The 25,964-nt window shown below is 51.0% G+C and overlaps 1 protein-coding gene across 1 annotated transcript in view; it reads right to left on the reverse strand.

Annotated features, from left to right (window-relative positions):
• LOC106560406 (zinc finger CCCH domain-containing protein 3) overlaps positions 1 to 25,964 on the reverse strand; it is a 102,817-nt gene that overhangs the window by 36,418 nt on the left and 40,435 nt on the right. Inside the window, exon 4 of the mRNA XM_014123293.2 lies at positions 3,164 to 3,314. Coding sequence (XP_013978768.2) covers positions 3,164 to 3,314 — 151 coding nt within the window. The remainder of the gene's footprint in view (positions 1 to 3,163; positions 3,315 to 25,964) is intronic.

Here is a 25,964-nt window from a genome sequence, read left to right on the forward strand (position 1 = left end):
AAACACGAATCCGACCATCACCCCTGGTGAGACAAAACCGCGACTCGTCAGTGAAGAGAACTTTTTGCCAGTCCTGTCTGATCCAGCGACGGTGGGTTTGTAACCGTTGGCGACGCTGTTGCCGGTGATGTCTGGTGAGGACCTGCCTTACAACAGGCCTAAAAGCCCTCAGTCCAGCCTCTCTCAGCCTATTGCGGACAGTCTGAGCACTGATGGAGGGATTGTGCGTTCCTGGTGTAACTCAGGCAGTTGTTGTTGCCATCCTGTACCTGTCCCGCAGGTGTGATGTTCAGATGTACCGGTCCTATGCAGGTGTTCTTACACGTGGTCTGCCACTGCGAGTCGATCAGCTGTTCTTCCTGTCTCCCTGTAGCGCTGTCTTAGGTGTCTCACAATACAGACATCCCTGGCCACATCTGCAGTCCTCATGCTTCCTTGCAGCATGCCTAAGGCACTTTCACGCAGATGAGCAGGGAGCCTGGGCATCTTTCAGTGTTTTTCAGAGTCAGGAGAAAGGCCTCTTTAGTGTCCTAAGTTTTCATAACTGTGACCTTAATTGCCTACTGTCTGTAAGCTGTTAGTGTCTTAACGAAGGGTACCAACAAATTTCTGCATCATTGAAGGTCCCCAAGAACACGGTGGCCTCCATCATTCTTGAATGGAAGAAGTTTGGAACCACTAAGACTCTTCCTAGAGCTGGCCTCCTGGCCAAACTGAGCAATCGGGGGAGAAGGGCCTTGGTCAGGGAGGTGACAGGGAACCCAATGGTCACTCTGATAGAGCTCCAGAGTACCTCTGTGGAGATGGGAGAAACTTCCAGAACGACAACCATCTCCGCAGCACTCCACCAATCAGGCCTGCATGGTAGAGTGGCCAGACGGAAGCCACTCCTCAGTAAAAGGCACATGACAGCCTGCTTGGAGTTTGCCAAAAGGCACCTAAAGACTCTCAGACCATGAGAAACAAGATTCTCTGGTCTGATGAAACCAAGGTTGAACTCTTTAGCCTGAATGCCAAGCGTCACATCTGGAGGAAACCTGGCACAATACCTACGGTAAAGCAAGGTGGTGGCAGCATCATGCTGTGGGGATGTTTTTCAGCAGCAGGGACTGGCAGACTAGTCAGGATCGAGGGAAAGATGAACGGAGCAAAGTACAGAGAGAGATCCTTGATGAAAACCTGCTCCAGAGCGCTCAGGACCTCAGACTGGGCCAAAGGTTCAACTTCCAACAGGACAACGACCCTAAGCACACAGCTAAGACAACGCAGGAGTGGCTTCGGGACAAGTCTCTGAATGTCCTTGAGTGGCCCAGAAAGAGCCCAGACTTGAACCCGATCTAATATCTCGAGAGACCTGAAAACAGCTGTGCAGCGAGGCTCCCAATTCAACCTGACAGAGCTTGAGATGATCTGCAGAGATTAATGGGATAAACTCCCTAAATACAGGTGTGCCAAGCTTGTAGTGTCATACCCAAGAAGAATCGAGAATGGCAGAGATTACAAAGGTGCTTCAACAAAGTACTGAGTAAAGGGTCTGTATACTTATGTAAACGTGATATCAGTTTTAGTTTTTTTTAATACATTTGCAAACATTTCTAAAAACTTGTTTTTCTTTGTCATTATGGGGTATTGTGTGTAGATTGATTACATTGTTTTTTCCCCTCATCAATCATAGAATAAGGATGTAACGTAAGAAAATGTGGAAAAAGTGATGGGGCCTGAATACTTTCCTAATGCACTCTACATACACATTACATGACCAAATGTATGTGGACAAAATCTCATTCCAAAATCATGAATATGGAGTTGGTCCCCCCCTTTGCTGCTATAACAGCCTCCACTCTTCTGGGGAGGCTTTCCACTAGATGTTGGAACATTGCTGCAGGGATTTGCTCCATTCAGCCACAAGACCATTAGTGAGGTCACTGATGTTGGTTGATTTGGCCTGGCTCGCAGTCGGCAAAGGTGTTGGATGGGGTTGAGGTCAGGGATCTGTGCAGGCCAGTCAAGTTCTTTCACACTGATCTCGGCAAACCATTTCTGTATGGACCTCGCTTTGTGCATTTATTTATATATATATATATTTTTACCTTTATTTAACTAGGCAAGTCAGTTAAGAACAAATTTTTATTTTCAATGACGGCCTAGGAACAGTGGGTTAACTGCCTGTTCAGGGGTAGAACGACAGATTTGTACCTTCTCAGCTCGGGGATTTGAACTTGCAACCTTTCGGTTACTAGTCCAACACTCTAACCACTAGGCTACCCTGCCGCATGGGGGCATTATCATGCTGAAACAGGAAAGGGCCTTCCCCAAACTGTTGCCACAAAGTTTGAAGCACAGAATCGTCTAGAATGTCATTGTATGCTGTAGCGTTAAGATTTCCCTTCACTGGAACTAAAAGGCCTAGGCCGAACCATGAAAAACATCCCCAGACCATTATTCCTCCTCCACCAAACTTTACAGTTGGCACTATGCATTGGGGCAGGTAGTGTTCTCCTGGCATCCGCCAAACCGACAGATTGTGAAGCGTGACTCATCACTACAGAAAACGCGTTTCCACAGCTCCAGATTCCAATGGTGGCGAGCTTTACATCACTCCAGCAGACGCTTGGCATTTCGCATGGGGATCTTAAGCTTGGGTGTGGCTGCTCGGCCATGGAAACCCATTTAATGAAGCACCTGACGAACAGTTATTGTGCCGACGTTGCTTCCAGAGGCAGTTTGGAACTCGGTATTTATTGAGTGTTGGAACTGAGGACAGATGCCTTCCGCGGTCCCGTTCTGTGAGCTTGTGTGGCCTACCACTTAGTGGCTGAGCCGTTGTTGCTCATAGATGTTTCCACTTCACAATAACAGCACTTACAGTTGACCGGTGCAGATCAAGCAGGGAAGAAATTTAACGAACTGACTTGTTGGAAAGGTGGCATCCTATGACAGTGCCACGTTAAAAGTCACTGAGCTCTTCAGTACGAGCCTATCTACTGCCAATGTCTGTCTATGGAGATTGCATGGCTGTGTGTCCAATTTTATACACCTGTCAGCAACGGGTATGGCTGAAATAGCCAAATCCACTCATTTGAAGGGGTGTCCACTACACTTGCATATATAGTGTATCATGTGGTTCACTGTTTATGTATCTGCGAGTGAGTGTGTGTGTTACCTGGCCGTCTGGATCCTCTTAGCTCTCCAAGAGAGGGTGTGGCTATAGTTGGCTGTGTGTGCGTTGTCTCCGCCCAGGCGTGTCTCTATCTTATAGCGGGTCCTGAACACCCTCTGAAATGCCTGGCTACGCAGGGTCGGGGAGGCGGGACCTGGGGAGGAAAGAAGAAATGACAGATCTAGAAACCAATACAGGACAGAATATGCACACGCTAACTTAAAAGGTACAACGTGCCCATGCACCACTGAGGGATTAGCTGGCAAGCCTGGGTTTAGAGTGTTGACAGATACAACAGCATCCATAGAATGACAGACACCGACAGAGACAGAGACACCGACAGAGACACCGACAGAGACACCGACAGAGACACCGACAGAGACACCGACAGAGACACCGACACATTTTTGTCTCTGTGAGACTTCTGATTAGATGATTTTTCTCCACCTCTCCTTCTAGAAGTCCTACAACTCAGTAGCAGGCAGGTGTGCTCTTTAACAAGCTTCACATGTAAAGACGGGAGAGAATAATAAAGGAGGAATATATATGAGCCTAATAAATCATAACTCCCCCTCTCCCTCTCTTTAAGTTTCATTCGTTATATCATTTTGTAGATCCATCATAGGAGAGGAGAGAAAAAAAAGAAAAGAATAGGACTGTTTGTTATTTATTTATTTGGGTGTGTATCCATCATATTGCTTTATAATGGTTGAGCTTGGCTGACATGCTGTGCTGGGTAAAGGATGGCATTTGCGAGGATCTGAAACTGCTGCTTTACGCCAATTTACCAAACTAGAGGATTAATCAGAGCCAGGAGTTAGGATGTAGCATTCAGGATCAGGCAGTGTACTGTGAAGACTCAGGTAGAGTTTGATGACTGTGGAAGAATGAATCAGACTGATGATTCTAAAGATCAGAGGACTGGGATGAATCCAGGTAGAGTCTGATGACTGTGGAAGAATGAATCAGACTGATGATTCTAAAGATCGGAGGACTGGGATGAATCCAGGTAGAGTCTGATGACTGTGGAAGAATGAATCAGACTGATGATTCTAAAGATCAGAGGACTGGGATGAATCCAGGTAGAGTCTGATGACTGTGGAAGAATGAATCAGACTGATGATTCTAAAGATCGGAGGACTGGGATGAATCCAGGTAGAGTCTGATGACTGTGGAAGAATGAATCAGACTGATGATTCTAAAGATCAGAGGACTGGGATGAATCCAGGTAGAGTCTGATGACTGTGGAAGAATGAATCAGACTGATGATTCTAAAGATCAGAGGACTGGGATGAATCCAGGTAGAGTCTGATGACTGTGGAAGAATGAATCAGACTGATGATTCTAAAGATCAGAGGACTGGGATGAATCCAGGTAGAGTCTGATGACTGTGGAAGAATGAATCAGACTGATGATTCTAAAGATCGGAGGACTGGGATGAATCCAGCGGAAATTGGATGTCGGGACAGTGGATTCTAATTTAAAAATAACTTTGGGATGATTCAAGAATGAATAGAACTTTGGGACAATTTCAGAATTGAAATACACATTTGTGATGATTTTACAACTGAATCATATAACTGAAGAAAAAAAAAGAAACGGGGTGAAAAAAAGTCTTCCAGCAGAATCTCCCATAAATCACCTTCTGTTCACTCAGACAAACCCTGAGAACCAGCAGTAGAAAGAGTGTAGGTGACAGAAAGAAAATCTCTCTCTCTCTCATCATCCCTGCTCCCCCTCTCTCGCGCTCCCTCCTTTACCACACATCTCTCACTGTGACGGTGACAATAGTGTGTATTCTTAATGACTGAAGGAGAAAGAGAGCGAGAGAGAGCGAAGGAGGGGTGAGAGAGACACCCAACAATGTGCCTCCTCTACTAAATTTAAATTATCTGTATCAAATGTCTTTAATTTCCAATTGATATGATTGTTGTCATGGTAATTAGCATTTAATAACAAAGCATGACCAGGAAACAAACAGCAGCTTGGGGGAATGACAAAACAATTTATCTATCTACACCCCCCTTCTCTCTCACTCTCTCACTCTCTCACACATCCCAGGGACAGGGAGTGTGTCATTTGTCAGGCAGCACACAGCTCTAGATCAGCTGTAGAATTCATCTCAGACAAACATTTACCTATGATCTAATCACTACACAGCATGCTGAGGCCTGCCCCAAACACACACACACACACACACACACACTAGGGCTGTTCCCAACAAAACAAAATCTTGGGTCGACCGAGTCGCCTGTTCTTTTGACCAATTAATTAGTATTAATTTTCAAATGTGTATTTTTTTCATATACAGTGCATTTGGAAATTATACAGACCCCTTGAGTTTTTCCACATTGTTACGCTACAGCCTTATTCTAAAATGGATTAAAAAAACATTTACACACAATACCCCATAATGACAAAGCAAAGACAGGTTTTATTACAAATAAAAACAGAAATACCCTTTGCTATGAGACTCGAAATTGAGTTCAGATGCATCCTGTTTCCATTGATCATCCTTGAACTGTTTCTACAACTTGATTGGAGTCCACCTGTGGTAAATTCAATTGATTGGACATGATTTGGAAAGGCACACACCTGTCTATACAAGGTCCCACAGTTGACAGTGCATGTCAGAGGAAAAACCAGGCCATTAGGTCAAAGGAATTGTCCGTTGACCTCAGAGACAGGATTGTGTCAAGAGACAGATCTGGGGAAGGGAACCAAAACATTTCTGCAGCATTAAAAGGTCCCCAAGAACACAGTGGCCTCCATCATTCTTAAATGGAAGACGTTTGTAATCACCAAGACTCTTCCTAGAGCTGGCCATCAGGGCCAAACTGAACAATCGGGGGAGAAGGGTCTTGGTCAGGGAGGTGACAAAGAACCCGATGGTCACTCTGACAGAGCTCCAGAGTTGCTCTGTGGAGATGGGAGAACCTTCCAGAAGGACAACCATGTCTGCAGCACTCCACCAATCAGGCCTTATGGCCAGACAAAAGGCACTCCTCAGTAAAAGGCACATGACAGCCCGCTTGGAGTTCACCAAAAGGCCCCTAAAGAACTCTCAGACCATGAGACTGGAATATGTTCCAGGATTCATCCAATGGCATTGAGGAGTATACCACCTCAGTCATCGGCTTCATCAATAAGTGCATTGACGACGTCGTCCCCACAGTGACCGTACATACAGTGAGGGAAAAAAGTATTTGATCCCCTGCTGATTTTGTACGTTTGCCCACTGACAAAGAAATGATCAGTCTATAATTTTAATGGTAGGTTTATTTGAACAGTAAGAGACAGAATAACAACAACAAAAAATCCAGAAAAACGCATGTCAAAAATGTTAATCCCTGCTGTTTTTAACAGCAGGGATTGGGAGACTAGTCAGGATCGAGGGAAAGATGAACAGAGCAAAGTACAGAGAAACCTGCTCCAGAGCGGACCTCAGATGGGACGATGGTTCACCTTCCAACAGGACAACAACCCTAAGCACACAGACAAGACAACGCAGGAGTGGCTTCGGGACAAGTCTCTGAATGTCCTTGAGTGGCCCATCCAGAGCCCGGACATGAACACAATCTAACATCTCTGGATAGACCTGAAAATAGCTGTGCAGCGACGCTCCCCATCCAACCCAACAGAGCTTGAGAGGATCTGCAGAGAAGAATGGGCAAAACTCACCAAATACAGGTGTGCCAAGCTTGTAGCGTCATACCCAAGAAGAGTGAAGGCTGTAATCATTGCCAAAGGTGCTTCAATAAAGTATAGTAAAGGGTCTGAATACTTATGTAAATGTGATAATTCATATAATTAAAAAAAGGAAATATCACATTTACATAAGTTCTCAGACCCTTTACTCTACTTTGTTGAAGCACCTTTGGCAGCGATTACAGCCATCACTCAGCATGAAAACAATAAATAAATGGCATACCATGATCCGGAGTAAACCTCCTAAAATAGGTCTACATGATTACTTCTTATCCCTTGCAGCTGTCTGTCTTTCTAGAGCTCACTGGCGCAAGTTAATAGTTGATACAATGTTTCAAGTTCCTTGCAGACAGTACATGCATAGCCAATGTGATTTATAGGATATTTATTTTTAAATCAGGATATTTGCTACCTGCAGGCTGCAATGTTTTTATTTATTGTCTTTATGTAGGCTACTTTTACATATTGGCAATGGAAGTTAATTTTAGATTTGTATAATTTTGATTTAAATTGAATGTTGATTAACCAGATGACATTTATTTTGAGATATGAAGACTTCATTATAAATTAAATGAAACTGTTCCACAAAAATGTGCATCTGAAAATCCTAACTTGGCACGCTAAATGGATAAGTTTGCCGACCGCTGGTGTAGCCTATACCGACCGCTGGTGTAGCCTATACCGACCGCTGGTGTAGCCTATACCGACCGCTGGTGTAGCCTATACCGACCGCTGGTGTAGCCTATACCGACCGCTGGTGTAGCCTATACCGACCGCTGGTGTAGCCTATACCGACCGCTGGTATAGCCTATACCGACCGCTGGTGTAGCCTATACCGACCGCTGGTGTAGCCTATACCGACCGCTGGTGTAGCCTATACCGACCGCTGGTGTAGCCTATACCGACCGCTGGTGTAGCCTATACCGACCGCTGGTGTAGCCTATACCGACCGCTGGTGTAGCCTATACCGACCGCTGGTGTAGCCTATACCGACCGCTGGTGTAGCCTATACCGACCGCTGGTGTAGCCTATACCGACCGCTGGTGTAGCCTATACCGACAACTTCAGGAGGGTAACACAGAATCTGTGAAGGCCAGCAGCAGTGGGAGGAGGAGTGTTGGGAACAGCTTGTTTCTTCTGGTTAGGCTACATTGATCTCTGGCTCCCTCTTTTTAGTAATTTGCGTGTCTTAATTTTTAATTGCAGTGCTTAAAGCATCTGACAAAGTAGCCTAAATATAGTTGATTATATTCAAACATTGGGTTGCTGATTGAGGTAAAGAAAAAAAATGACTGAGAATCTCCACAGTGGTGGGGGGTTAAAACACAGAAATACTATCAGATCCACAAACCAGCACCTTTCCAGGCCAGGTAGCCCAGGCCAGGTAGCCCAGGCCAGGTAGCCCAGGCCAGGTAGCTCAGGCCAGGTAGCTCAGGCCAGGTAGCTCAGGCCTACTTCTGCAGTATGCGTAATCAGGTGTGCATCCTTAGCAAAACTTTTTCTCACAAGTGTAGCCTTTGTTGTGCGCACTGCAAAAAACATGTCCACTCTGACAATGACAACGATAAGACTGTAATAATAATAATAATAATAATAATAATAATAATAAATTGAATGCATTAACAGAAATTACCGTAACCAAACAGACATTGTAGAATAGAAATGATGGTAATTAACGGTAAATGTACTACTGGTGTGCCATCCCCACGGCCTCTGCAATGGACTAGTCCACTGAGACAGGTGGGAATCAGACAGGTGTCTCGTGTGCCATTCATTTCTTATATTTGTCACTCGGTCGACCAACAGCATATCGACCAAACAATGGACCAGTTGACTAAATGGGGTCAGCCGACTAAATGGGGTCAGCCCTACCACGCACAAATGTTTATTTTCTTTTGTGTTATTGACTGTACATTTGTTTATGTGTAACTCTGCATTGTTGTTTTTGTCGCACTGCTTTGCTTTATCTTGGCCAGGTCGCAGTTGTAAATGAGAATTTGTTCTCAACTGGCCTACCTGGTTAAATAAAGGTGAAATAAAAAAATACAAAATAAAAAAATTCTGTATGTATGAATGAGGTAAGGCTGTGTGTGTGTGTGTGTGTGTGTGTGTGTGAGAGGTGTTTTGGTCGTGCGGGATTAGTTGCATGGCCTATAGTCCCTTCTCCCAGCAGTCATCTGTATTACAGTCAGAGCTATTTGGGCCTCCTGGCAGATGACAGATAGGGCTTGTCACAGACTGCTGCCGTGCTGTGGCTCACACCCCATCCCTCTTACCGAGTCCCCGCCTGTGTGTGTGGTGTGTGTGTGGTGTGTGTGTGTGTGTGTGTGTGTGTGTGTGTGTGTGTGTGTGTGTGTGTGTGTGTGTGTGTGTGTGTGTGTGTGTGTGTGTGTGTGTGTGTGTGTGTCACACCCTACCCTCTACATTTAGCCTTCCCCCAGTCTTATTCCAAACAGCCCGAACACACCCCACCTAGTCCCACACACACCCCCCCTAGTCCCACACACACCCCACCTAGTCCCACACACACCCCCTAGTCCCACACACAACCCCCCCTAGTCCCACACACACCCCACCTAGTCCCACACACACACCCCACCTAGTCCCACACACACCCCCCTAGTCCCACACACACACACCCCACCTAGTCCCACACACACACACACCCCACCTAGTCCCACACACACACACCCCACCTAGTCCCACACACACCCCACCTAGTCCCACACACACCCCACCTAGTCCCACACACACACACCCCACCTAGTCCCACACACACACACCCCACCTAGTCCCACACACACACACCCCACCTAGTCCCACACACACACACCCCACCTAGTCCCACACACACACACCCCACCTAGTCCCACACACACACCCCACCTAGTCCCACACACACACACCCCACCTAGTCCCACACACACACCCCACCTAGTCCCCACACACACACCCCACCTAGTCCCACACACACACACCCCACCTAGTCCCACACACACACACCCCACCTAGTCCCACACACACACACCCCACCTAGTCCCACACACACACCCCACCTAGTCCCACACACACCCCACCTAGTCCCACACACACCCCACCTAGTCCCACACACACCCCACCTAGTCCCACACACACCCCACCTAGTCCCACACACACCCCACCTAGTCCCACACACACCCCACCTAGTCCCACACACACCCCACCTAGTCCCACACACACCCCACCTAGTCCCCCCCACACACCCCACCTAGTCCCACACACACCCCACCTAGTCCCACACACACCCCCCCCTAGTCCCACAAACACACCCCACCTAGTCCCACACACACACACACACACCACCTAGTCCCACACACACACACACCCCACCTAGTCCCACACACACACCCCACCTAGTCCCACACACACCCCACCTAGTCCCACACACACCCCACCTAGTCCCACACACACCCCCCTAGTCCCACACACCCCCCCTAGTCCCACAAACACACCCCACCTAGTCCCACACACACACACACACACACCCCACCTAGTCCCACACACACACCCCACCTAGTCCCACACACACCCCACCTAGTCCCACACACACCCCACCTAGTCCCACACACACCCCACCTAGTCCCACACACACCCCCCCTAGTCCCACAAACATACCCCACCTAGTCCCACACACACACACACCACCTAGTCCCACACACACACACCCCACCTAGTCCCACACACACACCCCACCTAGTCCCACACACACACCCCACCTAGTTCCACACACACACACACACACACACACACACACACACCCCACCTAGTCCCACACACACACACACCCCACCTAGTCCCCCACACACACACACCCCACCTAGTCCCACACACAACCCACCTAGTCCCACAAACACCCCCCCCTAGTCCCACAAACACACCCCACCTAGTCCCACACACACACACACACCCCACCTAGTCCCACAAACACACCCCACCTAGTCCCACACACACACACACACCCCACCTAGTCCCACACACCCCCCCTAGTCCCACAAACACACCCCACCTAGTCCCACACACACACACACCACCTAGTCCCACACACACACACACACACCCCACCTAGTCCCACACACACACCCCACCTAGTCCCACACACACCCCACCTAGTCCCACACACACCCCACCTAGTCACACACACCCCCCCTAGTCCCACAAACACACCCCACCTAGTCCCACACACACACACACACCCCACCTAGTCCCACACACCCCCCCTAGTCCCACACACCCCCTAGTCCCACAAACACACCCCACCTAGTCCCACACACACACACACACACCACCTAGTCCCACACACACACACACACCCCACCTAGTCCCACACACACACCCCACCTAGTCCCACACACACACCCCACCTAGTCCCACACACACACACACACACACACACACACACACACACACACACACACACCCCACCTAGTCCCACACACACACACACCCCACCTAGTCCCCCACACACACACACCCCCACCTAGTCCCACACACACCCCACCTAGTCCCACAAACACCCCCCCTAGTCCCACAAACACACCCCCCCCTAGTCCCACACACACACACCCCACCTAGTCCCCACACACACACCCCACCTAGTCCCTCCCACACACACCCCACCTAGTCCCCCCCACACACCCCACCTAGTCCCACACACACACACACACACACACCCCACCTAGTCCCACACACACACCCCACCTAGTCCCACACACACACCCCACCTAGTCCCACACACACACACACACACCCCACCAAGTCCCACACACAAACACACCCCACCTAGTCCCACACACACACACACACCCCACCTAGTCCCACACACCCCCCTAGTCCCACAAACACACCCCACCTAGTCCCACACACACACACACCACCTAGTCCCACACACACACACACACACCCCACCTAGTCCCACACACACACCCCACCTAGTCCCACACACACCCCACCTAGTCCCACACACACCCCACCTAGTCCCACACACACCCCCCCTAGTCCCACAAACAAACCCCACCTAGTCCCACACACACACACACACCCCACCTAGTCCCACACACCCCCCTAGTCCCACACACACCCCCCCTAGTCCCACAAACACACCCCACCTAGTCCACACACACACACACACCACCTAGTCCCACACACACACACACACCCCACCTAGTCCCACACACACACCCCACCTAGTCCCACACACACACACACACACACACACACACACACACACACACACACACACACACACACACCCCACCTAGTCCCACACACACACACACCCCACCTAGTCCCCACACACACACACCCCCACCTAGTCCCACACACACCCCACCTAGTCCCACAAACACCCCCCCAGTCCCACAAACACACCCCCCTAGTCCCACACACACACACCCCACCTAGTCCCACACACACACACCCCACCTAGTCCCTCCCACACACACCCCACCTAGTCCCCCCCACACACCCCACCTAGTCCCACACACACACACACACACACACACACCCCACCTAGTCCCACACACACACCCCACCTAGTCCCACACACACACCCCACCTAGTCCCACACACACACACACACACACACCCCACCAAGTCCCACACACACACACACCCCACCTAGTCCCACACACACACACACCCCACCTAGTCCCACACACACACCCCCCACCTAGTCCCACACACACACACACACCCCCCACCTAGTCCCCCACACACCCCACCTAGTCCCCCACACACCCCACCTAGTCCCCCACACACCCCACCTAGTCCCCCACACACCCCAACTAGTCCCCACACACCCCACCTAGTCCCCACACACCCCACCTAGTCCCACACACACACACCACCTAGTCCCACACACACACACACACACACCACCTAGTCCCACACACACACACACACCACCTAGTCCCACACACACACACACACCACCTAGTCCCACACACACACACACCACCTAGTCCCACACACACACCCCACCTAGTCCCACACACACCCCACCTAGTCCCCACACACACACCCCACCTAGTCCCCACACACACCCCACCTAGTCCCCCACACACCCCACCTAGTCCCCCACACACCCCACCTAGTCCCCCACACACCCCACCTAGTCCCCCACACACCCCACCTAGTCCCACACACACCCCACCTAGTCCCCACACACACACCCCACCTAGTCCCACACACACACACACACACACACACACACACCCCACCTAGTCCCACACACACCCCACCCAGTCCCACACACACCCCACCCAGTCCCACACACCCCCCACCCAGTCCCACACACACCCCACCTAGTCCCACACACACACACACACACACACACACCCCACCTAGTCCCACACACACACACACCCCACCTAGTCCCACACACACACACACCCCACCTAGTCCCACACACACCCCACCTAGTCCCACAAACACCCCCCCCTAGTCCCACAAACACACCCCCCTAGTCCCACACACACACACCCCACCTAGTCCCACACACACACACCCCACCTAGTCCCTCCCACACACACCCCACCTAGTCCCCCACACACACCCCACCTAGTCCCACACACACACCCCACCTAGTCCCACACACACACACACACCCCACCTAGTCCCCCCCCCACACACACCCCACCTAGTCCCACACACACCCCACCTAGTCCCACACACACACACACACACACACACACCCCACCTAGTCCCACACACACACACCCCACCCAGTCCCACACACACCCCACCTAGTCCCACACACACACCCCACCTAGTCCCACACACACACCCCACCTAGTCCCACACACACACCCCACCTAGTCCCACACACACACACACCCCACCTAGTCCCACACACACACACACCCCACCTAGTCCCACACACACACACCCCACCTAGTCCCACACACACACACACCCCACCTAGTCCCACACACACCCCACCTAGTCCCACACACCCCACCTAGTCCCACACACCCCACCTAGTCCCACACACACACACCCCACCCAGTCCCACACACCCCACCCAGTCCCACACACACACACACCCCACCCAGTCCCACACACACACACACACACACACACACACACACACACACACACACACACACACCCCACCTAGTCCCACACACACACACACACACACACACACCCCACCTAGTCCCACACACACACACCCCACCTAGTCCCACACACACACACACACACACACACACACCCCACCCAGTCCCACACACACACACACACCCCACCCAGTCCCACACACACACCCCACCCAGTCCCACACACACACCCCCCACCCAGTCCCACACACATACCCCACCTAGTCCCACACACACACACATACCCCACCTAGTCCCACACACACACACACACACCCCACCTAGTCCCACACACACACACACACACACACCCCACCTAGTCCCACACACCCCACCTAGTCCCACACACCCCACCTAGTCCCTCCCACACCCCACCTAGTCCCTCCCACACCCCACCTAGTCCCTCCCACACCCCACCTAGTCCCTCCCACCCACACACACACACACCCCACCAAGTCCCACACACACACACACCCCACCTAGTCCCACACACACACACACACACCCCACCTAGTCCCACACACACACACACACACACACACACACACACCCCACCTAGTCCCACACACACACACCCCACCTAGTCCCACCACACACACACACACACACACACACCCCACCCAGTCCCACACACACACACACACCCCACCCAGTCCCACACACACACCCCACCCAGTCCCACACACACCCCCACCCAGTCCCACACACATACCCCACCTAGTCCCACACACACACACATACCCCACCTAGTCCCACACACACACACACACACCCCACCTAGTCCCACACACACACACACACACACACACCCCACCTAGTCCCACACACCCCACCTAGTCCCACACACCCCACCTAGTCCCTCCCACACCCCACCTAGTCCCTCCCACACCCCACCTAGTCCCTCCCACACCCCACCTAGTCCCTCCCACCCACACACACACACACCCCACCAAGTCCCACACACACACACACCCCACCTAGTCCCACACACACACACACACCCACCACCTAGTCCCACACACACACACACCCCACCTAGTCCCACACACACACACACACCCCCCACCTAGTCCCCACACACACCCCACCTAGTCCCCCACACACCCCACCTAGTCCCCACACACCCCACCTAGTCCCCCACACACCCCACCTAGTCCCACACACACCCCACCTAGTCCCACACACACACACCACCTAGTCCCACACACACACACCACCTAGTCCCACACACACACACCACCTAGTCCCACACACACACACACCACCTAGTCCACACACACACACCCCACCTAGTCCCCCACACACACCCCACCTAGTCCCCACACACACACCCCACCTAGTCCCCACACACACCCCACCTAGTCCCCACACACACCCCACCTAGTCCCCCACACACCCCACCTAGTCCCCCACACACCCCACCTAGTCCCCACACACACCCCACCTAGTCCCCCACACACCCCACCTAGTCCCCCACACACACCCCACCTAGTCCCACACACACACACACACACACCCCACCTAGTCCCACACACACCCCACCCAGTCCCACACACACCCCACCCAGTCCCACACACCCCCCACCCAGTCCCACACACACCCCACCTAGTCCCACACACACACACACACACACACACACACCCCACCTAGTCCCACACACACCCCACCCAGTCCCACACACACCCCACCCAGTCCCACACACACCCCACCCAGTCCCACACACACACCCACCCACCCCACCTAGTCCCACACACACCCACCCACCCCACCTAGTCCCACACACACACACCCCACCTAGTCCCACACACACACACACCCCACCTAGTCCCACACACACACACACACCCCACCTAGTCCCACACACACACACACACCCCACCTAGTCCCACACACACACACACCCCACCTAGTCCCACACACACACACACCCCACCTAGTCCCCCACACACACACACACCCCACCTAGTCCCACACACACACACACCCCACCTAGTCCCACACACACACACACCCCACCTAGTCCCACACACACACACACACCCCACCTAGTCCCACACACACACACACACCCCACCTAGTCCCACACACACCCCACCCCACCTAGTCCCACACACACACACCCCACCTAGTCCCCCACACACACCCCACCTAGTCCCCCACACACACCCCACCTAGTCCCACACACACACCCCACCTAGTCCCACACACACCCCCCACCTAGTCCCCCACACACCCCACCTAGTCCCACACACACCCCACCTAGTCCCACACACACCCCACCTAGTCCCACACACACCCCACCTAGTCCCACACACACCCACCTAGTCCCACACACACCCCACCTAGTCCCAAACACACCCACCTAGTCCCACACACACCCCACCTAGTCCCAAACACACAATGTGTTTAGCTGTTATTTAACGACAGCCCGTTTATAGCTACACACGTGTGTGGGGTAGAATGGGAGCACTCGCTCTCACTCCACCACCTCGCTGTCAGGTCTATTAGAGGAAGATTGAGACCCCTGGTTTTGTGTGTGTGTGTGTGCGTGCGCGTGTGTTCGCGGTGGTCTAGTAGAATAAGATTGAGACCCTATTGCTCCCAGGCCCACTCAACCAACACAACCTGCTGGGGTTTACAATCAGAGCACACCATTTATCCCACGCTGACAACACACATACACACACACATCGAACCCATCCATCCCAAGATGACACACCACGCTATGCTGTGAAACCACAGATGATCTACTCTATTCTCTCTGCACAGCACTCAGCCAGCCGGCCCACCTCACACCCTCTACTCCTGACTGCTGTTACTTACCTCACACTCCTAACCTTCTCCAAACTCTCTAAACAGAACTACAGACTTCTGCATGGTTTGGATCACTCTCTCTTCGGCTGTGATTTAGCAGCAGGCATGAATGAATCATTTCAATGCTTTCCTATCATGTAGTAACAGATCAACTGCTGTTTCTCCTATAACATACAACATCTGATTGACTGGGACTGGCAAGTGAAGACGATAAGACTGTTAAGTCTTCTATGACGGGACAGCAGCTGAAAGTAGAGTAGATCTGGCACTGCCTGCCGCTCCAGACATCCACCTCCTGCTCTCTCCTCTTCATCCGGTCTTCCTCAGAGTGGCATGACGCTGGATCACACAGCACCACTCCACCCTCTTAGGGATTACCAAATCATGTCATCATGGCACTGCACCACACGGTGTGGAGAGTCTAGTCAGGCTGCTATCCATCCCTCCGCTCCCCCTGCCTGTGCTGTGACCCCCCACCTCTCCCCATCTAGTCCCTTCCTATAGCCGCTGAGAGTCTGCCAAGCTACACTTCTCCTTACCTGACGGCTAATTCCAGCTAACAGCACTCCCTGTTCCCCCCAACCAGAACCCCCCGGTAGACCATTAATCTTGTTATTGACAGTCAGTCTGATACCTGAGCTTCTACCCCCCCACACACCCCATCAGTCTCCAGTCAAATTCCCCGGGGCTCATCCTCTGATTCCCAGTGGGAATCTGATAGACATGCCCAACGCTAACATCTGACTGACTTAACATGGCCCATGCTAAGCTAATGCTGCACTTTAATTGGCTATGTGAGGATATCATATTTAAATGCATACCAAATGTCAAGTGTTTAGCCACCATTTTGAAGCTCAAGTTACTAGGCTATACTTAAACACCCAATGCTAAGCTCAGGCAGGCACTCACTTTACTTATAGATACGCATGTAAAGTAAGTAAGAGCAGATCTCTCCTATATTAGCAGTACTCCACTGCCCCACCCTGTTCCATGCACTATCTGGCATGTCTGTGTGCCCATGTCTGTGTGCCCATATCTGTGTATGAGAGAGAGGGTAGTGGTGTCTGCATATGACTTGAGGTCGTATTTTCACAAATACTCTATTGACATATTTGTGTGTGTTTAAATGTGTGTGTTTCAGGGAGAGTACGTGTGAGTGTGTACAAGTCTCAGGTTAAAGAGGGAACGAGAAAGAGAAGGGTGGTGGGAGAGAGAGCGGCAGAGAGAATGAGGGGACAGAGACGAGGAGAGGAAAATAAAGACAGAGAGAGAAGAGAAGGAGAAAAGTGAACTCTGCCCTCTGTGTAGATTGACAGGTGCAGTGGACACATGCTACAGGAAGGAGAGACAGCCACTCGTCCCAGACCTGCTGTCAGGGGTTAGATGGTGTGTTGTGTGTGTGTGTGTGTGTGTGTGTGTGTGTGTGTGTGTGTGACCTTGAATATGTTCCTAAGCAGAAAAACATAACTGCCTTGAGAGATTGTGCGATTCAGAAGTGACGATGGACAGAGTTGCTGGTCCACAGTGCTTCCTGTTTGGGTATGCTACAGTATTACGTGTTACATTCAGTTCAAGTTGAAGCTCACAATAAAAGTGATACAAAAGTGCTGTTGTTTCCAACAGTTTAGAGAGTTGTTGTATGACTAAGAGTTACCCATAGTGGTCTGGAAGGGCTGTGTGTGTGTGTGTGTGTGTGTGTGTGGGGTTATAAGAGGGTGTATGAGAAGAAGAGATGAGAGAGGTGTACTGACATAGAAGGAGAGAGGGAAGAAAGAGGAGTTTGTGATAGGGAGACCCTGGAGCATGCCATGGACCCCCCAGGGCCGTTTAGTGATGTCACTGGGGTGGGGTGGGGTGGTCGCTGTGTTTGGGAGGGTACGGGGGTGTGGTGAGAGGTTGGGGGGGTTGTCAGTCATCACGGTGAAGCCATCATCTGTAACCCACACCCCCGACTCCTAAACCCTGACCCATGGAGGGGGAATTCTTCTACTGCCAAACTGACACTCTCCCCCCAAGAGGGTTAGGGTAACACTTTACCCCCCTTCAAGTTAGCTAGGGTACGTTTAGATTGTTGGCCTAGCACTACACAGCTGATTCAAATAATAACAGCTTGATGATGAGTTAGTTATTTGAATCAGCTGTGTAGTGCTGGACCCGGGGGGAGTTAGAGAGAGACAGGGTTAGAGAGAGACAGGGTTAGAGAGAGACAGGGAAGAGGCTGTTCTTTCTTAAGGTGCATTTGAGACTCTTTACGCCCTCTTTTTTCATAGGGGATACACCTTTCATGAGTTCTCCATACACAATAACACACCGGTGGTGTGTGTCACACACTTTGAGCTACCAGGTGTTGAAATTTTAAGTTTGATACCTGGAGGTTGAGGTTTGTGTGTGTGTGTGTGTGTGTGTGTTCTTAGTAGGATCGGTCTATCTATATAATACAGCCCCATGCTGTCAAAACAAGGTCAGTGACAAGTGAAATACCTAGTTGAGACTGGTTCTTTCCCATCACCTTATCAGACAAGGGCTCACGAAGGAGTAGAAGACCAGGAATGAGAGCTATCCAACATAACTGGCTCCTAGGCAGGCAAGGAGAGAAAACACATACAGAAGACACACCAAGCAGCCTATGAGTTATGTTCAAAACCCTCAGCACATCTCAAACTGTAGTCCGATATACACCACATGACCAAAAGTATGTGGACACCTGCTCGTCGAACATCAAATTCCAAAATCATGAACATTAATATGGAGTTGGTCCCCCTTTGCTGCTATAACAGCCTCCACTCTTCTGGGATGGCTTTCCACTAGATGTTGGAACATGGCTGCAGGGACTTACTTCCATTCATTAGAGCATTAGTGAGGTCGGGCACTGATGTTGGGCGATTAGGCCTGGCTCGCTGTCGGTGATCCAATTCATCCCAAAGGTTCTCGATGGGGTTGAAGTCAGGGGTCTGTACAGGCCAGTAGACAATTTCTTGCACACCGATCCCGACAAACAATTTCTGTATGGACCACGTGTTGTGCACGGGGGCATTGTCATGAATGTCATTGTATGCTGTAGCGTTAAGATTTCCCTTCACTGGAACTAAGGGGTCTAGCTTGAACCATGAAAAACAGCCGCAGACCATTATTCCTCCTCCACCAAACTTTACAGTTGGCACTATGAACTGGGGCAGGTAGCGTTCTCCTGGCATCCACCAAACCCAGCGGCGAGCTTTACACCACTCCAACCGACGCTTGGCATTGCACATGGTGATCTTAGGCTTGTGTGCGGCTGCTCGGCCATAGAAACCCATTTCATTAAGCGCCCAACGAATAGATCTTGTGCTGACGTTGCTTCCAGAGGTATTTTGGAACTCTGTAGTGGGTGTTGCAACCGAGGACAGATGATTTTTACGCGCTTCAGCACTCGGCGGTCCCGTTCTGTGAGCTTGTGTGGTCTACCACTTCGCGGCTGAGCCGTTGTTGCTCCAAGACGTTTCCACTTGACTTTTTGTCAAGGTGGCATCCTATGACGGTGCCACATTGAAAGTCACTGAGCTCTTCAATAAGGCAATTCTACTGCCAATGTTTGTCTATGGAGATTGCATGGCTGTGTGCTCGATTTTATACACCTGTCAGCAACGGGTGTGGCTGAAATAGCCGAATCCACTAATTTGAAGGGGTGTCCACATACTTTTGTATATATAGCGTAACGTTTTGCTCCAGGAGAATAACCCCTGGTGCTGGTCGTGACCCTATCTGTGACCATGTAGATTTATTTTTGTAATTGTTTTTCACACCTGCACTTTTGGAGCTCAGAGCTTAAGGATTTCACTGTGCACTGCAACTACATCTGGGACCCTGTGCACATGACTAAATACAACATCTAACTTTCCGACAGATGCCCAGATGCCTGTAGGCTAATGAACTACTGGCTGACCACTCACTAAAAGGTTAATGTAGTAGCAGTACGGACCAAAGCTACACAGAGTGGGCTACATTTCCAGAGGTCAGGGGTGAGAGGTCAGAGAGTTTAGGAAGGGGATAGGAGGCCTCGTGACAGAGGGACAGTGAGGCCTCTCTAGCCCAGTCAATCAGGGTGCTAATTTGGTGAGGGCAGAGGTGAGAGGGGGCTGCCGCTCTCTCCTTCCCAGCCCTTTTGAAGTTAAGCAGGTGCTCCAAAGACGCAAGCCTCCAAATTAACACTCATCCTCCTTCTCCCTCCCTCCCTCCCCACACACTTTACACCTTTTTCTCTTTCAGTCAGTCACTCATCTGCAGCTCTCTATTCATTCATCTATTTCTTCACTCCCTCCATCATCCCGCCCCCTTCTTGTCCTTCTAACACTACATCTCCCCTTTCTCCAAGTTAGTCTCTAACCTTCTATCCCTCCTCTTCCCTCTCTCTCCCCCTTCCTTTCCTCTCTGCCTCTCTCCCCGTGTGTGTGTGTGTGCAGCTGCTGTGTTCTAATTGGTCCCTCTGGGCAGGGCTGGACTGGCACCGGACCTTCTAATCTGCTGAGCAGCCCTGGAAGGAGCGGGCATCTGCTCTGGATGCACGGGCACCACTGCTCAACCGCTGGCACACACGGGCGCACATACACACATGATGGAAAAGGGCATTCCAAAGTCACAGAAATGACCGTACAACGATAAAATACTGTACACCAAGATAAGCTCAGACAATTCAGAGCTATAGGGTGAGGCCAAACACACACATCTGTCTTACTATATTTGTAGGGACCAAGAATTTATTCCCATTCAAAATCCTATTTTCCGTAACCACTAACCCTAAACCTAACCTTAACCCTAACCATAACACCTAACCCTAAAATAGCCTTTTTACAAGTGAGGACTGTCAAAATGTTCTCACTTCTCTGAATTTTAGTTGGTTTACTATTCTTGTGAGGACTTCTGGTATACCCAAGTCTTGTAACATGTGTACACGCACTGCAATGGTACAGTTCAGATAAGACCAGCCTACTTCTGAAAAGTGACTACATGAGACTGACAGGTTTATAACTGTTCAACTATAATCAACCTCACCAATGGACAGAGCAGAATGTCAGAATGACGAGTGGAGAGAGAGAGCGAGAGAGAGAGCGTGTGTGAACCGGGCAGAGGGCCCCTGTCGTTATGGTAACTGGAGAGGCAGCACTGCAAGTTGGTCATTAATATGTACAAACTCGTTAAGGCAAGAATGCCCTGAAAGTCTAGCCGGAGCAGGGAGGGCGAGAAAGGATAGTAGAGGGGTGCAACCATCTCTAAAATAGACCAGTCGCAAGAACTTCTTTTTGAGACAGGAGAGAAAGGAGTACATTAAGATGGCCTTGATCTAGAGACAAACACACAAGCATGGACACAAATTTAATTTATACAAAATTCAATTTGAGGCTCCCACATGCAGCTGGGCCGATATCAAATACACAAACTAGCATCCAGAAGCATCCTAGTGGTCCCTGATGAGTGTCCAAACGGGAAACATTTCCTGTGCAAAATGTCCAAATGACATCAGTTTGACCGGTTGTAAGGAAATAGAATAGGAAATAGCTGTGAAAACAACCCAACATGTTTCTGATAAGATTTCAGTTCAACTTGGATGCATATTTTATGTGGTTGAAATACTATCAGCTTTTATGATGCTGATAAAGATAGCACCTCTACAGACGGTATCTAACTGCACATTCACATTCTCTCAAGATGATGAAAGAAATCATATTTCTACATTACATAAATTGCCTACATTTGCTGTATAATTTTACTGCAAGAAATGTTTAATTCTGCAGGAGTTAATAGTAAGGCTATGTGAGAGGTTATAGACCTACAGTCAGTGTCCAGATTTCAGTTTCCATTTAACCCATCTGAACAGTAGGCTACAGTTCCCTTGACGTTCCATAGGCCTATTTGAAGTCCCCGCCTTGTGACTGTCAAATTCATAAACTGGTGTTTCTCAGTAGGAGGCTGAGGTTGTCTTGTAAACAGCTAGTCAGTCAGGGGCCAAACTGGCCATGTAATACAGCTCCCAGAGGCCTCTAGCTACTTACATAACCACAGCTTGGATAACACTACTGACACACACACTGGCCTGCCCTCACAGTGTGTGTGTGTGTGTGTGTGTGTGTGTGTGTGTGTGTGTGTGTGTGTGTATGTCACCCTTTTACTTGCTAGTATAGTGTCTAGTCTCCATATCGGTTTCGTGCATAAGCGTCACCTAGAATTTGCGGTCATGTTAACTAAAACTAGCACATAAACATTCCAAGGACTGGTCTACGGGGTACTGTGAACATTCCCAGGACTGGTCTACGGGGTACTGTGAACATTCCCAGGACTGGTCTACGGGGTACTGTGAACATTCCCAGGACTGGTCTACGGGTACTGTGAACATTCCCAGGACTGGTCTACGGGTACTGTGAACATTCCCAGGACTGGTCTACGGGGTACTGTGAACATTCCCAGGACTGGTCTACGGGGTACTGTAAACATTCCCAGGACTGGTCTACGGGGTACTGTAAACATTCCCAGGACTGGTCTACGGGGTACTGTGAACATTCCCAGGACTGGTCTACGGGGTACTGTGAACATTCCCAGGACTGGTCTACGGGGTACTGTGAACATTCCCAGGACTGGTCTACGGGGTACTGTGAACATTCCCAGGACTGGTCTACGGGGTACTGTAAACATTCCCAGGACTGGTCTACGGGGTACTGTGAACATTCCCAGGACTGGTCTACGGGGTACTGTGAACATTCCCAGGACTGGTCTACGGGGTACTGTGAACATTCCCAGGACTGGTCTACGGGGTACTGTGAACATAACACACCTATCAAATCCAAACTGGACTTGACTTAAGCCTTTCGCTCCTATAAGGAGCATAGTAACATCAAATCCAAAAGCTCCTCCATAATCGGCGTCATGGATTCACACCCTCTCCTCTCCTCTATCCATAACACCTTTGTTCAGGTTGGCATCCTACATCAAACAGTAAAGTGCTTCATCATTCTTTCATAGCTGCTCTGTTCTTCCTATACAATTTCTTTAGTATAGAATCTATATATCATCTCAATGAGGCCTACAGTCCAATCAGTCCAGCATTACTGTCATTGGACAGAGGGATCAATGACATCAGTGTCACCACAGAGATAGAGCGAGGCATTTAACAGCCGAGGCTGACCCAGGACAGGAGACAAATGACCACACACACATGCGCACATAAACGTGTACCTAAACACACACACACACTGTGTCTAAACCCCCTGGACAGGAGACAAATGAACCACTTCCCACAGTGCAATTCACCAGGGAACGAGGGACAGTAAACGACCAATGATCAATACAACCTTCTCCACAACTACACAGCTCCTCCTCTCCATCTATCTCCCCAGTGACTTCCCAGGTCCCTGTGATGTTGATGCTCTCGTCTATGGAGACAAGTGGCTTTGTCACACCTCCCTTTGTTTCTCTTTAAGTGTGAAGCCACAGTGACAGGAGACAAACTAGCTATTTCCCCCAGAGCAACTCACCAGGGACAGCACAGAATGAACTGCCCCAAATCAATACTGTACTCTGTCGCTCTCCTCACCCCCACCTGCTCGCTTCTCCTCATCCCCACTCTCTCAACTTTCCCCACTCTCTCTCACACCTCTCCACTCTCTCCTCGCTCACCCCACTCACTCACCTCTCCCCAATCTCTCTGTCTCACACCTTTTCCAACTTTACATAATCTCGCTCACCTCTCCCCACTCTCTCTCACCTCTCCCTACTCTCTCTCACCTCTCCCCACTCTCTCTGTCTCACACCTTTTCCAACTTTACATAATCTCGCTCACCTCTCCCCACTCTCTCTCTCACCTCTCCCCACTCTCTCCCCACTCTCTCTCTCACCTCTCCCCACTCTCTCCCCACTCTCTCTGTCTCACACCTTTTCCCGCTCTCTCAACTTTACATAATTTCGCTCACCTCGCCCCACTCTCTCACACCTCCCCACTCTCTCCCTCTCACCTCTCCCCACAGTCTCCCTCTCACCTCTCCCCAGTCTCCGTCTCGCTCACCTCTCCCCACTGTCTCCCTCTCGCTCACCTCTCCCCACTGTCTCCCTCTCGCTCACCTCTCCCCACTGTCTCCCTCTCGCTCACCTCTCCCCACTGTCTCCCCTCTCCCCACTGTCTCCCTCTCGCTCCCCTCTCCCCACTGTCTCCCCTCTCCCCACTGTCTCCCCTCTCCCCACTGTCTCACCTCTCCCCACAGTCTCCCTCTCACCTCTCCCCACAGTCTCTGTCTCGCTCACCTCTCCCCACTGTCTCCCTCTCGCTCACCTCTCCCCACACTCTCCCGCTCGCTCACCTCTCCCCACTGTCTCCCTCTCGCTCACCTCTCCCCACTGTCTCCCTCTCGCTCACCTCTCCCCACTGTCTCCCCTCTCCCCACTGTCTCCCTCTTGCTCCCCTCTCCCCACTGTCTCCCCTCTCCCCACTGTCTCCCTCTCACCTCTCCCCACTGTCTCCCTCTCACCTCTCCCCACTGTCTCCCTCTCACCTCTCCCCACTGTCTCCCTCTCACCTCTCCCCACTGTCTCCCTCCCACACTCTCTCCCACCTCTCCCCACACTCTCCCCACTCTCGCTCACACTCTCGCTCACCTCTCCCCACACTCTCGCTCACCTCTCCCCACACTCTCTCTCACCTCTCTCCACACTCTCTCTCACCTCTCTCACACTCTCCCCACACTCTCCCCACTCTCTCTCGCTCTCCTCAGTCTTTCTCTCGCTCACCTCTCCCCACCACTGTCTCTCTCTCCCCCCCACTGTCTTTCTCTCGCTCACCTTTCCCCACCACTGTCTCTCTCTCTCTCCCCACCACTGTCTCTCTCTCTCCCCCCACTGTCTTTCTCTCACTCACCTCTCCCAACACTCTCTCTCACACTCTCCCCACACTCTCTCACACTCTTCTCACACACACCTTTCCCCACTCTCTCTCGCTCTCCTCAGTCTCTCTCGCTCACCTCTCCCCACCACTGTCTCCCTCTCTCCCCCCACTGTCTTTCTCTCGCTCACCTCTCCCCACACTCTCTCTCACACTCTCCCCACACACCTTTCCCCACTCTCTCTCGCTCTCCTCAGTCTTTCTCTCGCTCACCTCTCCCCACCACTGTCCCTCTCTCCCCACCGTC

Source organism: Salmo salar, chromosome ssa10, assembly GCF_905237065.1.
Source record: "Salmo salar chromosome ssa10, Ssal_v3.1, whole genome shotgun sequence".
Classification (NCBI taxonomy): domain Eukaryota; kingdom Metazoa; phylum Chordata; class Actinopteri; order Salmoniformes; family Salmonidae; genus Salmo; species Salmo salar.